The 13,732-nt window shown below is 47.0% G+C and overlaps 1 protein-coding gene across 2 annotated transcripts in view; it reads left to right on the top strand.

The window, feature by feature from the left end:
• KCND3 (potassium voltage-gated channel subfamily D member 3) overlaps positions 1-13,732 on the top strand; it is a 213,554-nt gene that overhangs the window by 187,781 nt on the left and 12,041 nt on the right. For both annotated transcript variants that reach the window (XM_024764891.1, XM_024764889.1), the window contains exon 2: positions 11,627-11,789. In XM_024764891.1, the coding sequence (XP_024620659.1) occupies positions 11,627-11,789 (163 nt within the window). The remainder of the gene's footprint in view (positions 1-11,626; positions 11,790-13,732) is intronic.

Raw genomic sequence — 13,732 nt, 5'->3', positions numbered from 1 at the left:
GTTCCTTTTTGCCATTGGGCCAAGGTTCAGTTTCCCAGTGACGGGTCCCAGGTCACCGGGCTGTCATTGGTACATGCCCTCAGAGCAACAGTGTCCCTTCCTCTGATTACTGCACCCTCCTCCCTGCTGTGATTTTCCCTTGTGGTTTGTTCCTTTTTAATAGGGGTAAATTACATTTCCCCTACTTCGAGTGAACTCAGCGATCCCTCAGAAAGTGTATTTGATTCAGGATTTAGATGTTTCGCAGCCGAAGGGCTCCCTGATGGTCTGATCTGCTGGGGTCAGCAGTTCCACAGCTAATCTGTTCATAGTTCATCCACTCATGCAGCAGATACCCTGAGTGCCTACCATGTGCCAGGCACATGTGCCTCCGCCCTCCCGGAGCCTGCAGTCTGGTCCCAGGAGTCAGTCCCGGAGGCCCCTACAGTCCGTGGAACACACACCAGAGTTGCTGCTTTCTCTCTTATTCACTCTGAGTGTTGAGTCCCTATTGTACACATCGCAACATGCCAGGCTCCGGGGATGCAGAGATAGAGAGCCCTGTGCTCAGATTACACTTTTGCCAATGGCAAAAACAGCCATTCCGAGAGGTATAGCAAGGCATAAAGGCGTAAGGGGTCTGATGGAGATGCAAAGACACAGGAATGAGTGAAACTTGAGAGCCTGAGGGAGGTGACATTTGAACAGCATCTGGAAAGATGGGTAGCTGTTGCCTGGGAAAGAGAGAGAGTTCCCAGGAGAGAGGAGGGCCTGGCTAAAGGCTTGAAGTCAAGGAGGAGCCTGATGCCTCCGGGAGCAGAGATAAGTTCAGTGTGCAGAGTGTAGACAGCAAGGGAGGGTGGGAGCTTGGCTGAGATGTACACAGGGTTTGCCCCATCCTCCAAGCCTGAGTGCCCCCCGGGGTCCCTCCCTTCCCTTCACCCTCACACTGTGTCAGTTACCAAGTCCCCCAGGTTTTGCTTCCTAAATGATCTGTGTCTATCTCCTCTGTCCCATCCCCACTGCCATTGCCTTGGTTCCGGCATCATTATTTCCTGCCTGGACTGGTGCAGCAGCCTTGTTTCCCTTCATCCCCATCCAACCCATCCTCCACTCTGCTTCAGAGTGCTCTTTCAAAGATGAATATTTAATCATCTTACTTTAGGAGAAAGTTCAGATTCCTCAGATTAACCCAGGAGAAAGTTCATGTGACCACCTCTCCAGCCTAACTTCCTCATCTTCCTCCAGCCAGTAATTCCTTACAATTCCAATAATTCCTTATAGTAGGCAAGTTCTTCTGGTTTATGGTTCATGAAACTGGCCTGTGCCACTGCCTCTGGGAGGTCCTCTGACCACCCTCCAGCTTGATTTAGAGGTCCCTCCTTAGTGCTCACACAGGACCCTGTATACAACCTTCCTGTAGTGTAAGGACACTGAACCATCATCATGATTTGCTTGTCTATCTCCCCTATGAGATCATAAGCTCCTTAAGGGCAAGGGACATGTCTATCTGGCTTCGTATCCCCAGCACCTAGCAGAGTGACAGACACAAGGCAGACACCCAGCAGGGGTTTGATGAATCAATCGATCCAGAGAGATGGGATAGAAGCTGTGGGCCCATGCAGGTTGGTGTGTGTGGAGTACACACGATGGGCAGGGCATTCCTCCAGTGATCAGGCCGGCTCTCAACTGATTTATGACCTTGGGCTCTCAGTGTCCTCCTAGGTGCAGTGACTCGTCTGAGTCTGGCTGCTGCCACCGTTTTCTGGCTCTGACATTCTGTGCGTCTGAAGATCTGCGACCTCCGGAGAGAGGATGGTTGAGAGCAGTGGTCCTCAAAGTGTGGTCCCAGCTCACCAGCATCAGTGTCACTTAGGTACTTGGTTAGAATGCATATTCTCAGGTCTTCTCCAGACCTACACAATCAGAAGTCTGAGGTTGGGGCCTAGCAGTCTATGTTTTGACAAGCCTTCCACACAATTCCGACGCACACTGAAGTCTGAGAAGCCTGGATTAGAAGAACAGCTTTGTCATCCAGCACAATTGCTATTGAGGTGGCAAAATAAGGAGGTTACCACCACAGACTCCCAGTGGCCAAGAGCCTGCAGCTGTGACCGGCTGTGCCCCTGAGGGCAGGCCAACCACAGCAAAGTCCTGGAGAGGTCACACATGCCCCTTGCCCAGGATTCTTTGCTGGCAGAACCCAGAACTCCTCCCTTAGCAGCTGAGAGCTTCCCAGCAGGGTGTCTGGGCTCACACCACTTTGAAAGTGTCTCCATTTTCTTGAAGCTGTTTTCTCCTGTGGACTAGCCAGATCCTCTGGCTCATCTCTCTCCTCCTGCAGTAGGGCATAGTAAGAAAGAGGGTACTCTGCAGTCAGACAAGCCCAATTCGGAATACTGGCTTGGACTGGCCGATGATCTGAGCATGTTAACTTCTCGGAACTTCGGTTTCCTCATCTCAAAAAGGGGGCTAATTATACCTCATAAGGTTGTTATGAAGGTTGAATGACACATATTGATGCTAAGTAAAAATAAACTATTACTGAATTGTCACTGTGATGGTTAATAAAGTCCCCTGCTCTGAGCCTCAGCCCTCCTCTCTGGGTCCAGCCCCCCAAGGTCTTCAGAGGAACCTCAAGGTTCCAAAATGCCAACCCATCCTTTGGGCTCCAGGCTTGCTGCTGGGGCTCACTTTGCAGGTGAGTCCAGGAGAGTGTCTAGCTGTAGGGTGGTGATCAGAGATGTGGTGGTTTTATTTCGGGGGAGCAGGGACATGCTGTAGGAAGGAAGAGTAATACGGGGCTTTCATTTCATTCCCCAAGTCCCCCTCCTCGAGAATCAGCAGCGCAGGGGCGTGGTTAGGCGGCTGCCCTCGATCCAGACACCTCTGAAGTACCCCTTTGCTCTTTAACCAGACTGCTGCCCACCATGTTGGCTCCTCGGGGACCATGGCTTTGGGCTGTCGTAACTAGTAGTGTGTGTAGGGGCTTTGAAATCTGAGAGGCTTGATGCACGTCCCGGGTCTGCAGCGGGCTAGCCCAGTTACTTAATTACTCTGTGCCTCGGTTTCCTCACCTGTAAAATGAAGGTAATCATTGCATCTATTGCTTAGGGTTGCTGGGAGGAACAAACGAGATCATGTATTTGCAGTACCTGACATGATTTAAGAGCTCAAAAAAAAAAAAAAGATTATAGCAGTGCTGCTTTGTAGGAGGGGATTTGGACATGAAAAGGGGCTGACCAGATGTTCCTCACGGGGTGAACTTATCAGCCAGGCTGGTGTCTTTTGTGTCCTCCGGGGTGGTCTACCATTGTCCTTTGCCCCCGGACAAGGAGGCAGCCCCAGGGTTCTGAGTACTGGAACCGCTGTGGTGCCTAGGCTGCCCTATCTCCCCTGCTCACCCTGACCCCAGCCACGAGGACAGCTTTCATCCACATCTGCGTCTCCAGCACCGGAGGCTCTAGGAGCAAAGGCGGAAGCCAAGTTCAGGGGCATCTCAGTGGAGAAGGTGGGGATAGAAGTGGGTGTAGCAGTGAGGCGGAGACCTCCTCCCTGCAGAAACTCATCGAGGACGTGCCTCCGTGTCAGAGCTCCCAGCAGCTGGACCCCGAATGGGCGGTGGCCGGGCCTCCAGTAAAGAATGCACTCCCCACCAGCTGGGCAGCCTTACCCCTACCTGAGAGGAAGACAGAATCAGACGGGGGAGCTTGGCTTGCACTTATCTCTCAGTCCCTGGAGGAGGGAATGAAGGTAGCAATTAATTGTACAAGGCCGGTGGTTTGTGCTTAAGTTCAGATAAAAAGTTTAATTATCCCTAAGCCCTAATACAAATTAATTAGCTTTCCATATTAGGAGGGTGAGCTTCCCTGCTCTTGCCATAGCCCAGACTTCATTGAGGGTCACCGAGGATGTGCTGGAAGAGAAGCAGGGAGCCCCTGAGCCCCACGCAGTCAGGAGCAGACAGCTGGCTCCACGCTGGCCCCAGTTAAGGGCTGCGTGTGAGTCCTAGGTCTGGGCTGAGCGTCACAGCTCCCCTATACATGGCATGTCACCTCCAGGAGAGGCTTTCTTGTACCTTACGTTTCTCCACCCTCAGAGCCAGGATGGGAGGTGGGGGAGGGGAGTCCTTATTTGCCTGAAACGAGGAAGACAGAAAGGAAATAAGGCTATGGCTTAAAAATTTTTTTTTCTAGGCCACGACATTTTCTGTGTTTTCTTTCCTCACCCCTTTCCTTCCTCAATATTCCACGGAGAAAATAGGCCAGAGAGGCCACGAGGACTTAGAGAATCACTGTCAGCTCCAACACTTCAGTATTCCTGCCCAGGTGGGCCCAGGAGGGGCCGTGGGACAAAGGGCACTGCCCATCACAGTCATTACAATCCTAACAGCTGCTGTCTAGTGAGCGTTTACCGTGTAACGGGAATTTAGTCTTTGCAAAAACATTACGAAAAGGTATGTTTTCTTCATGAACTCACACATTCGACCAACATTTATTGAAGTGATTTAGCAAGGGAATGATGTGCTTGGATTTGCACTCTAAGACTATGGTCCTTTGTGAATTAAAGGGAAACAAAAGTGCAAGTGACGTGTCTGGTTAAGGGGCTTTTGCAGAAGTCCAGTCGAGGAACGACAGTGGTCTGGGCCTAGGATTTATTTAATAAACATTTATAATAAGTTCTTAATATGTGCCAGAATTGAGCCTTTGACAAATGGTAACTCATCTTATCCCTCACGACAGCTCTGTGATGTAGGTACTATTATTTGATCGGTCCCGGGAAACTGAGGACAAAGAAGTAACTTTTGCGCAAGAGTCAGCCAGCTAACAAGTGGTAGAGCCGGGACTTGCCCCAGAGAGGCTGCTGCCCAGAGCGCACACTCTTACCCGCTATGCTGTACTGCTGCCACTGAGTGGGCAGAGATGCTGAGAAGGGGGTGAGCGCCAGCTGACTCCTCTGAGCCCTGTCCCATGACCACCCACTCCTCTGGAGAAGCGGGATGTGAGGGACAGAGCAGGACAATGGAAACAGACTGACCTGGGTTTTAACCCATTCAGTTCCGCCTCTTACTACTTGAGGACCTTGAACAAGTGGCTGTCCTCTCAGGACCGGCTCCTCAGCCCTACTTGACAGGGCTTTTGTGAGACCCAGTGATGCCAAAGTTCCTAGCACAGTCTCTAGTACACTGTTCCCTTTCATCCTTCCATTCTTCATCCCCTCTTCTTAGGCCAAACGATCCTGTCCCTTTGATCGTTTCCCCTATGAGAGGATTTCCAGACAATTCCCCCTCCCACCCTCCCTTCTCTGGATGTGACCCAGTTAATCATATCCTATACAATATGTAGTGCCCAGCACTCCACACAGCGGCCTAGAAGTGGTCTGCACCAAGGAGCACAGTCTGAACACCCACTCCCTTTTTCTGGGCTATGTACTCCTATCAGTCCAGCCTAAGGCGGCATTAGGTCTTTAGCAGCTGCGTTACACCGGTGGCTATGTTAAACTTGATTCCCCCCAGTGATTTTTAACTTGAATGGCTTTTAAGCTGGTCTCTCTCATCAGCTATACAAGTCATTGATTATTTGAATCAAAATGCTGGTGTTGTCATTTATCTTTGTTAAAATTAATCTGGTTGATTTCACCCACGATTACAACATGTTAAAAATCCTTTTGACTTCAAAAGACATCAATTCATAGTAGTGCTGTCACTTAGAAATCTGAAGAGCTTGATTAAAAAGAATCAGTCATAGCCTCAGCATCACCATCATCACCATCATCACCATCATTGTCATTGTCGTAGGGACCAAATGGAAGGAGGTTAAACAAAAGCAGTAATTTGTTAGTATGCAGAGTCAAAAGAAGGCTTGCACAACCAAGTCACAGGAAAGTCAAAAGTAAAGCTGCCCATCAGTAAGAATTAGGACAGGAACTCGAACCTCCATCAGATTTCCCTTTTCACCTCTCATCTCTTTCTACTCTCAGCCTGCTCCCTTTCTAACTACAATCTGGCTTTTCCCAGTGGCAGAAAGCATGGCTGCCAACAGCTCCAGAGCTTTATTAGTTGCAGTTTCCACTTCTGTGAAAGAGATTGGGACTTCCCTGGTGGTGCAATGGTTAAGAATCCACCTGCCAATACAGGCAACATGGGTTCGAGCCCTGGTCCGGGAAGATCTCACATGCCACGGAGCAACTAAGCCCGTGCACCACAACTTCTGAACCTGCACTCTAGAGCCCGGGAGCAACAACTACTGAGCTCGCGTGCCACAACTCCTGAAGCCCGCACGCCTAGAGCCCGTGCTCTGCAACAAGAGAAGCTACTGCAATGAGAAGCCTGCGCACCGCAACGAAGAGTAGCCTCCGCTCGCCACAACTAGAGAAAGCCTGCGCCGAGCAACGAAGACCCAATGCAGCCAAAAAATAAATTTAATTAATTAATTAATTTTTAAAAAAGAAAGAAAGAAAGAAAGAGATTGATCTGATCTCAAGGGTAAAAATCCAGGGGAGGAGAAAATAATTGACCAACATCATTAGCCAACAGTGTAAATGCAAATCAAACCCACAATGAGAAATTCAAACTAGAGTTACCATATGATCCTGCAATTCCACTCCTGGGCATATATCTGGAGAAAATTCTAATTCAAAAAGATACATGCACCCCAGTCACTATTCACAATAGCCAAGACATGGAAGCAACCTAAATGTCCATTGACAGATGAGTGGGTAAAGAAGATGTGGTACATATATACAATGAGATATTACTCAGCCATAAAAATGAATGAAATAATGCCATTTGCAGCAACACAGATGGACCTAGAAATTATCATATTAAGTGAAGTAAGACAGACAAAGACAAATATCATATGATGTCACTTATATGTAGAATCTAAAAAAAATGATACAAAAGAACTTATTAACAAAACAGAAAGAGACTCACAGACATAGAAAATGAACTTGTGATTACCAAAGGGGATAGTGGAGGTGGGAGGGAGAGAGACAATTTAGGGATTTGGGATTAGATCCATGCTACTATATATAAAATAGATAAAAAACAAGGACCTACTATATAGCACAGGGAACTATATTCAATATCTTGTAATAACCTTTAAGGGAAAAGAATCTGAAAAATAATATACATATTAAATATAATATATATTATATATATAACTGAATCACTTTGCTGTACACCTGAAATTCACACAACATTCTAAATTAACTATATTTCAGTTTTTAAAAACATGTTAAAAAAACCAACACAGGGCTTCCCTGGTGGCGCAGTGGTTGAGAGTCCGCCTGCCGATGCAGGGGACACGGGTTCGTGCCCCAGTCCGGGAGGATTCCACATGCCACGGAGCGGCTGGGCCCGTGAGCCATGGCTGCTGAGCTTGCGCGTCCGGAGCCTGTGCTCCGCAACGGGAGAGGCCGCAAGAGTGAGAGGCCCACGTGCCGCAAAAACAAAAAACAAAAACAAAAAAAAAAACACAATGAGATACCATGTCACACCCACTAGGACAGCTAGGATCAAAAGACAGATGGTAACAAGTGTTGGTGAAGATATGGAGAAATTGGAACCCTAATTTATAGCTAGTGGGATTGTAAAGCGACACAGCCACTTTAGAAAACAGTTCACCAGTTCCTCAAACTGGTAAACATAGAGTTACCACACGAGTCCCAGAGAAATGAAAACATATATCCCCACCAAAATTTGTACACAAATTTTCATAGCAGAGTTTATTCATAATAGCCAAAAAGTAGAAACAATCCAAATGTCTCTCAACTGATGAATGAGTAAACAAAATGTGGTCTATCCATACGATGAGATATTAGTCAGCCATAAGAAAGGAATGAAGTACTGATACATGCTACAACATGGGTGAACCTTGAACCCTTAGCACATTATGCTAAGTGAAAGAAGTCAGGCGCAAGGGGCCACATACTGTATGATTCCATTTATATTAAATGTCCAAAAGAAGGAAATCCATAGAGACAGAAAGTAGATTAGTGGTTGCCTAGGGCTGAAGGGTGAGGTGTACCATGGTCACTGACTGCTGATGGGTGCTAGGCTTCTACTGGGGGTGATGACAATGCTCTAAGTCAGACTCCAGTGATGGTAAAACAACTTTGTAAATACACTCAAAACCATGGAATTTTACGCTTTAAGTGGATGAATTTTATGGTATTTAAATTGTATCTCCATAAAGTTGTTTAAAATGAATCCAGGAAAGAACTCATTGACCCAGCTTGAGTCAGACGCCTATTCTGAATTTACTACCTGTGGCCAGTGGGAGCAGAGACATCGGGGAAGGCTTGTAAGAATACGGCAGCTCCTCTGAGACCCAGCGCCTCTGGACAGAGTTTATGTTGTAATGGGGAGGGGAGGGGTTCAGTTCCTAGGAGGGTGTAGGTTATTAGCAGACAAAACAATCGATGCCTACCACACTGGCTATTTTTATAGAGAATTTACATTTACCCAGATACGGCATCAAGTGGTGCTTCTGAATGATCTCATTAATTATCACAACAACCTTGTAAGTTAGGTTTGTAAAACCCATTTATATTGGTAGAGGCTCAGGTTACATAACTTCCCTAAGGACTCTTAACTATTTAGTAAGTAACATTGGGCTCGGGTTCAACCCAGAGCTGATTCCTCTCTCAATCATTAGGCCACACTGCCTCCTTCTGGCCTTACATGAGTTGTTAAAAAAATTCTGGAATGCACCACTGGAGACCTAACTTTAGATCCCCTCTTTATTTCATTTGCTCATTTACTCTTTCATTGAAGGAGACCCTTCTAACATGAAAACCAGGAACTTCATTTGCTGTCCTGGGACCATTTCTGTTTATCTTTGAGAAGGGCTGGAAGACTCGAGATGGCTGTTCAGCCCCTGCCAGCCACACTGCAGTCCCCTCCACATTCCTCCAGCTTGTCCAGGGTACAGAGAACGGGGGCAAGCACACACCTTGCTGCAACGATGATGCAGTAGGTCTGTAGCGGTCTCCTGATCCACCAGCCAGTTAACCCTCTCCAAACAGGAAATAAGGGTCATCTGGCAAGATGTGTTTAATGAACCAGTGCAGCTTATTTTCCAAGTGTTCTCACGCTGTCCGCTTAACAATCCACTCTCAAATTCTGCCCGCAACTGGATGGCAGAATTGATGGAGGCCAAGCCTGCTGGTCTGTGGTTCCTCAGACCTCCTTTCCTTTTCTTTAAATATATTGATACAGTAGTTTTCCATCTCTAGTCTCCTGGTATTTCTCTGCTGCATCATGATTTCTCAGCCATCATGGGAAGTGGTTCTATAACGCCATCTGCACATTCCCCCTGTCTCCTGGCGTAGGATCCAGGTGGGCCTGTGATGGGAATCCAGTGAAGACAGCTGGCCACTCACCTGCTCTCCCCTCCCCTACCTTAAGCTCTGGATCTTTGTTTTTCCACATTTGTCCTGGCCTCCCCAAGATAAAGCATGCTCTTCTCGGTGGAGAAGGCAGAGAGCGCATGGGAGTTGCGTTGTTCAGCTTTCTCTCTGTCATCTGTTTCCAGCAGACCATCTGCCTAGCAGAAGGCACAGCTTTCCTTCCAGTGGATGAAACAACATTCCTGTTGTCCTTAGCATTTTTCACCACCTCAGTCACTGAAATTGTAGCCTTCCTGACGCTATTCTTACATACTCCCGCCACACTTTGTTTTCACCCATGGTCACGTACCCGATGTCCACCTTTCAATCATGTCATCTGAAAACCCCAGCTAACATGATTCACTTCCAGGGCAGCCCCCTTTTCTTCATCACTGGGATGATTTGAACTTGGAATAATCAGCTTCTCGGCAACAGAGACCGTGGTTCGCAGCCTGTCTAGGTAAAAGTAATAGTATTTATTGTTTGTGTACGTCTCAATAGGATTATGACCTAGGTTACTCTTATTATCTTCATTTTCGAGACAAAGAAACTGAAGCCTAAAGGTCACAGTTATTTTAGGGTGGAGCTGGGTGAGTCTTGAACCCATATTGTCCAACTTCGGAAGCCGAATTCTCGACCACTTCACCGGAAGCCACTCCTGAGCATCATGGCAGAGAAGGCAAACCTAGCATCAAAGTTCCCAGAAGGAGCTCTCGCAGGCCTTACTGTCAGTGGCGTGACTGAGACGGCTTGAGCCAGAACAAAGGGCCTGGACACAAGGAGAAGGAAGATGGTCCTCAGAACGGGAGCCAACTTCGTAGGGTGTTGAGAGGCTTAAATGAGATCATTCATCCACTCGCCAAGTATGTGTCAATCACTGCACATCCTCCACAAAGCCCTTAGTATTAGGAGGTGAGGACTTCATAGTTCTGAAATGGCACCCCCATTCCTTTCCACAGCCTCTCTGGACCCCAGGACACCTGGGCCCCTCAGGACAAGTGACTTGGAACCTGACAATTTCAGTAGCAACAATTCCTGGTCACCCTAAGCCAGTTTCTGCTCCAGACACCCAGAGGGCACAGAGGCGGGGGAGGTGGTGTTTCTGGCTTTGGCCAAAGGAGTCATCACAGCTTTTCTTAACTTGGCCTTTAAATTATCTCAATAAAGAAGAGGCTAAACGCTTAACCGCTGTGGAGCGTATCTTATTGATTGGAGGAGAGGGGCTCTGGCCTGCTTGCCTGGGGCTGAGCAGGAACCAGGGCAGGCTGGCCCCAGGGGGCGGCTGCCAAGGTGTGAAGTTTCTCTGAGCTCTGAGAGTAGCCGGTACTGTCCCAAACTGGCTTCACGGCTTAAGGGGCTGCGATTTGGAGCTCAGGGTCCCCTCTAAGACAGCATGGCTAGTAGAAAAGAGATGAAAGTAAGAGGAGTGTGTTTTACTCCCAGGCGTACCCAAACATGGACAACCCACTTCATGCCTCTGAGCCTCGTTTCCTGCATCTGTACAATGGGGATCGGGGTTCCAAGCTCACAGGGTTCATGGAGCTTATGTGAGGCAAATGTGTAAAAGTGTTTTGGAAATTATAAACCTCCACATGAATAGAAGGCGGTTTATTATTCATTGTTTTGTTATCAAAAATGAAATTGTGTTCTTCTTCTGCTTCAAAATCATCCACGGCTCCTCTTTGCACTTGGATGAAACCCACGCTCCTCATCGTGGCCCACTAGACCCTGCACGGTCTGGCCCCCCACCTGCCGCCTCAGTTTCCTCTTGTAGAACCCGCCACCCGCCCTGTGCGCCAGCCCCGCTAGCCCTTTCACTGTTCCTAGAACAGGCCGAGCCCCTTCCTACCTCAGGGCCTCCGTCCTTTCTGTTCCTGCTACCTGGCACACTCTTCCCCAAGGCTGTTGCCTGGCTGGATTCTTTACCTTCAGACCTTAGCTTAAATGTTACCTCCTCAGAGAGGCCTTTCCTGACCACACTCCCCCAACCTGGCACAGCACCCATCTCTGTTCTCTTCATAGAAATAGCCAGAAGTCACAATGTTTTTATATATTCACTTTACCGTCTTCCCCTGGTACTCCGTGAACATAAGGATCTTGTCTATTTTGTTCACTCCCTGGTCCTATCACAGTACCTGGCACACAGTAGGCACTCTAAACAATTGTTGAGTGAAGGAGTGAATGATTGACAGGGAAGCCTGACTTGTTTCCCAAATGGCCCTTCTTCCTTACACCCATTTCTCTTTCTGTCTCTCAGATATGGAGACATGGTGCCCAAGACGATCGCAGGGAAGATCTTCGGCTCCATCTGTTCCCTGAGCGGTGTCCTCGTCATTGCCCTGCCGGTCCCTGTGATCGTTTCCAACTTCAGCCGGATTTACCACCAGAATCAGAGAGCTGATAAACGCAGGGCACAAAAGGTAAGCCTCAGACCCGGGAAGGGGGCAGGCAGCACCAGGGAAGGTGCTCTTGGCCTTGTGCTGTTGTCACAAGGAGCTCCTGGGAGAATCACTGCGCAGATGGCCTCTGGCTTTGGAAGGTGAAGCAGGGCCAAGTGCCTTCCTACCTACCAGTAACCTGCATTCCAGCCCCAGACAGTTGCACAAGACAGCAAACCCTCAATTATCCACAAGCTGCTGTTCTCCCTTTCAGAAGATATTCTGTGCAGTTTCCTTGGGACCTGGCTCCTCTTCCAAGATCTCAGCCATCAACTCTGGGTAGTGCCCGGACTCTTCCCTTTCCCAGCCAAGAGCTTACTGGGGAACATAATTGCCTTTCAGTACTCTGTAATAGCCTATACGAAACAAAGTGACAAAAATAAATTTGCTAAAAAGAAAAATGAATACTCTGAAAGGAGAACATTCTGAGGCCATTGAGTTCAGGGACAAATGGCACAGCGGGCTTTAGTCACCTCATGATATCATAGGATAAGGCACGGAACTGCAGTTGACGGTCAGGAGATTAACCATGGGTCCTGGAAAAGTTTTCAGTGATGTCCAGTGAACACGGCAGGATGAGTGCCCTCTCACCACAGGACGATGAAAGATATCTGAAGGCTTTGGTGCCAAGACAGAAGCCTCCTTTCATGACTGGCCGCCACCTTCTACCCAAAATACCTCACCCTCTCAGCCAAATGTCATTTCTCTGCATTTTTAGGGCATCTGGCTGGTGAAGGTTCTTGGACCCAGGGGGCAGCTTTTAATTTTACTCCTTTTATTTTTTTTAATGTATTCAGCTTTTTTTTTAATTTTTGAATTTTATTTTATTTATTTTTTTATACAGTAGGTTCTTATTAGTCATCAATTTTATATACATCAGTGTATACATGTAAATCCCAATCTCCCAATTCATCCCACCACCACACACCATCCGCCCAGCCACTTTCCCCGCTTGGTGTCCATACGTTTGCTCTCTACATCTGTGTCTCAATTTCTGCCCTGCAAACTGGTTCATCTGTACCATTTTTCTAGGTTCCACATATATGCTTTAATATAAGATATTTGTTTTTCTCTTTCTGACTTACTTCACTCTGTATGACAGTCTCTAGATCCATCCACATCTCAACAAATGACCCAATTTCGTTCCTTTTTATGGCTGAGTAATATTCCATTGTATATATGTACCACATCTTCTTTATCCATTCGTCTGTCCATGGGCATTTAGGTTGCTTCCATGACCTGGCTATTGTAAATAGAGCTGCAATGAACATTGGGGTGCATGTGTCTTTTTGAATTCTGCTTTTCTCTGGGTATATGCCCAGTAGTGGGATTGCTGGATCATATGATAATTTTATTTTTAGTTTTTTAAGGAACCTCCATACTGTTCTCCATAGTGGCTGTATCAATTTACATTCCCACAAACAGTGCAAGATGGTTCCCTTTTCTCCACACCCTCTCCAGCATTTGTTCTTTGTAGATTTTCTGATTCTAACTGGTGTGAAGTGATACCTCATTGTAATATTGATTTGCATTTCTCTAATAATTAGTGATGTTGAGCAGCTTTTCATGTGCTTCTTGGCCATCTGTATGTCTTCTTTGGAGAAATGTCTATTTAGGTCTTCTGCCCATTTTTGGATTGGGTTGTTTGTTTTATTAATATTGAGCTGCATGAGCTGTATATATTTTGGAGATTAATCCTTTGTCCATTGATTTGTTTGCAAATATTTTCTCCCATTCTGAGGGTTGTCTTTTTGTCTTGTTAATGGTTTCCTTTGCTGTGCAAAAGCTTTTAAGTTTCATTAGGTCCCATTTGTTTATTTTTGGTTTTATTTCCATTACTCTAAGAGGTGGATAAAAAAATCTTGCTGTGATTTATGTCAAATAGTGTTCTTCCTATGTTTTCCTCTAAGAGTTTTATAGTGTAC

The sequence above is a fragment of the Neophocaena asiaeorientalis genome, unplaced genomic scaffold (assembly GCF_003031525.2).
Source record: "Neophocaena asiaeorientalis asiaeorientalis breed wild unplaced genomic scaffold, Neophocaena_asiaeorientalis_V1.1 scaffold62, whole genome shotgun sequence".
NCBI classification, from domain to species: domain Eukaryota; kingdom Metazoa; phylum Chordata; class Mammalia; order Artiodactyla; family Phocoenidae; genus Neophocaena; species Neophocaena asiaeorientalis.
This window is presented reverse-complemented; position numbering and strand designations above follow the sequence as displayed.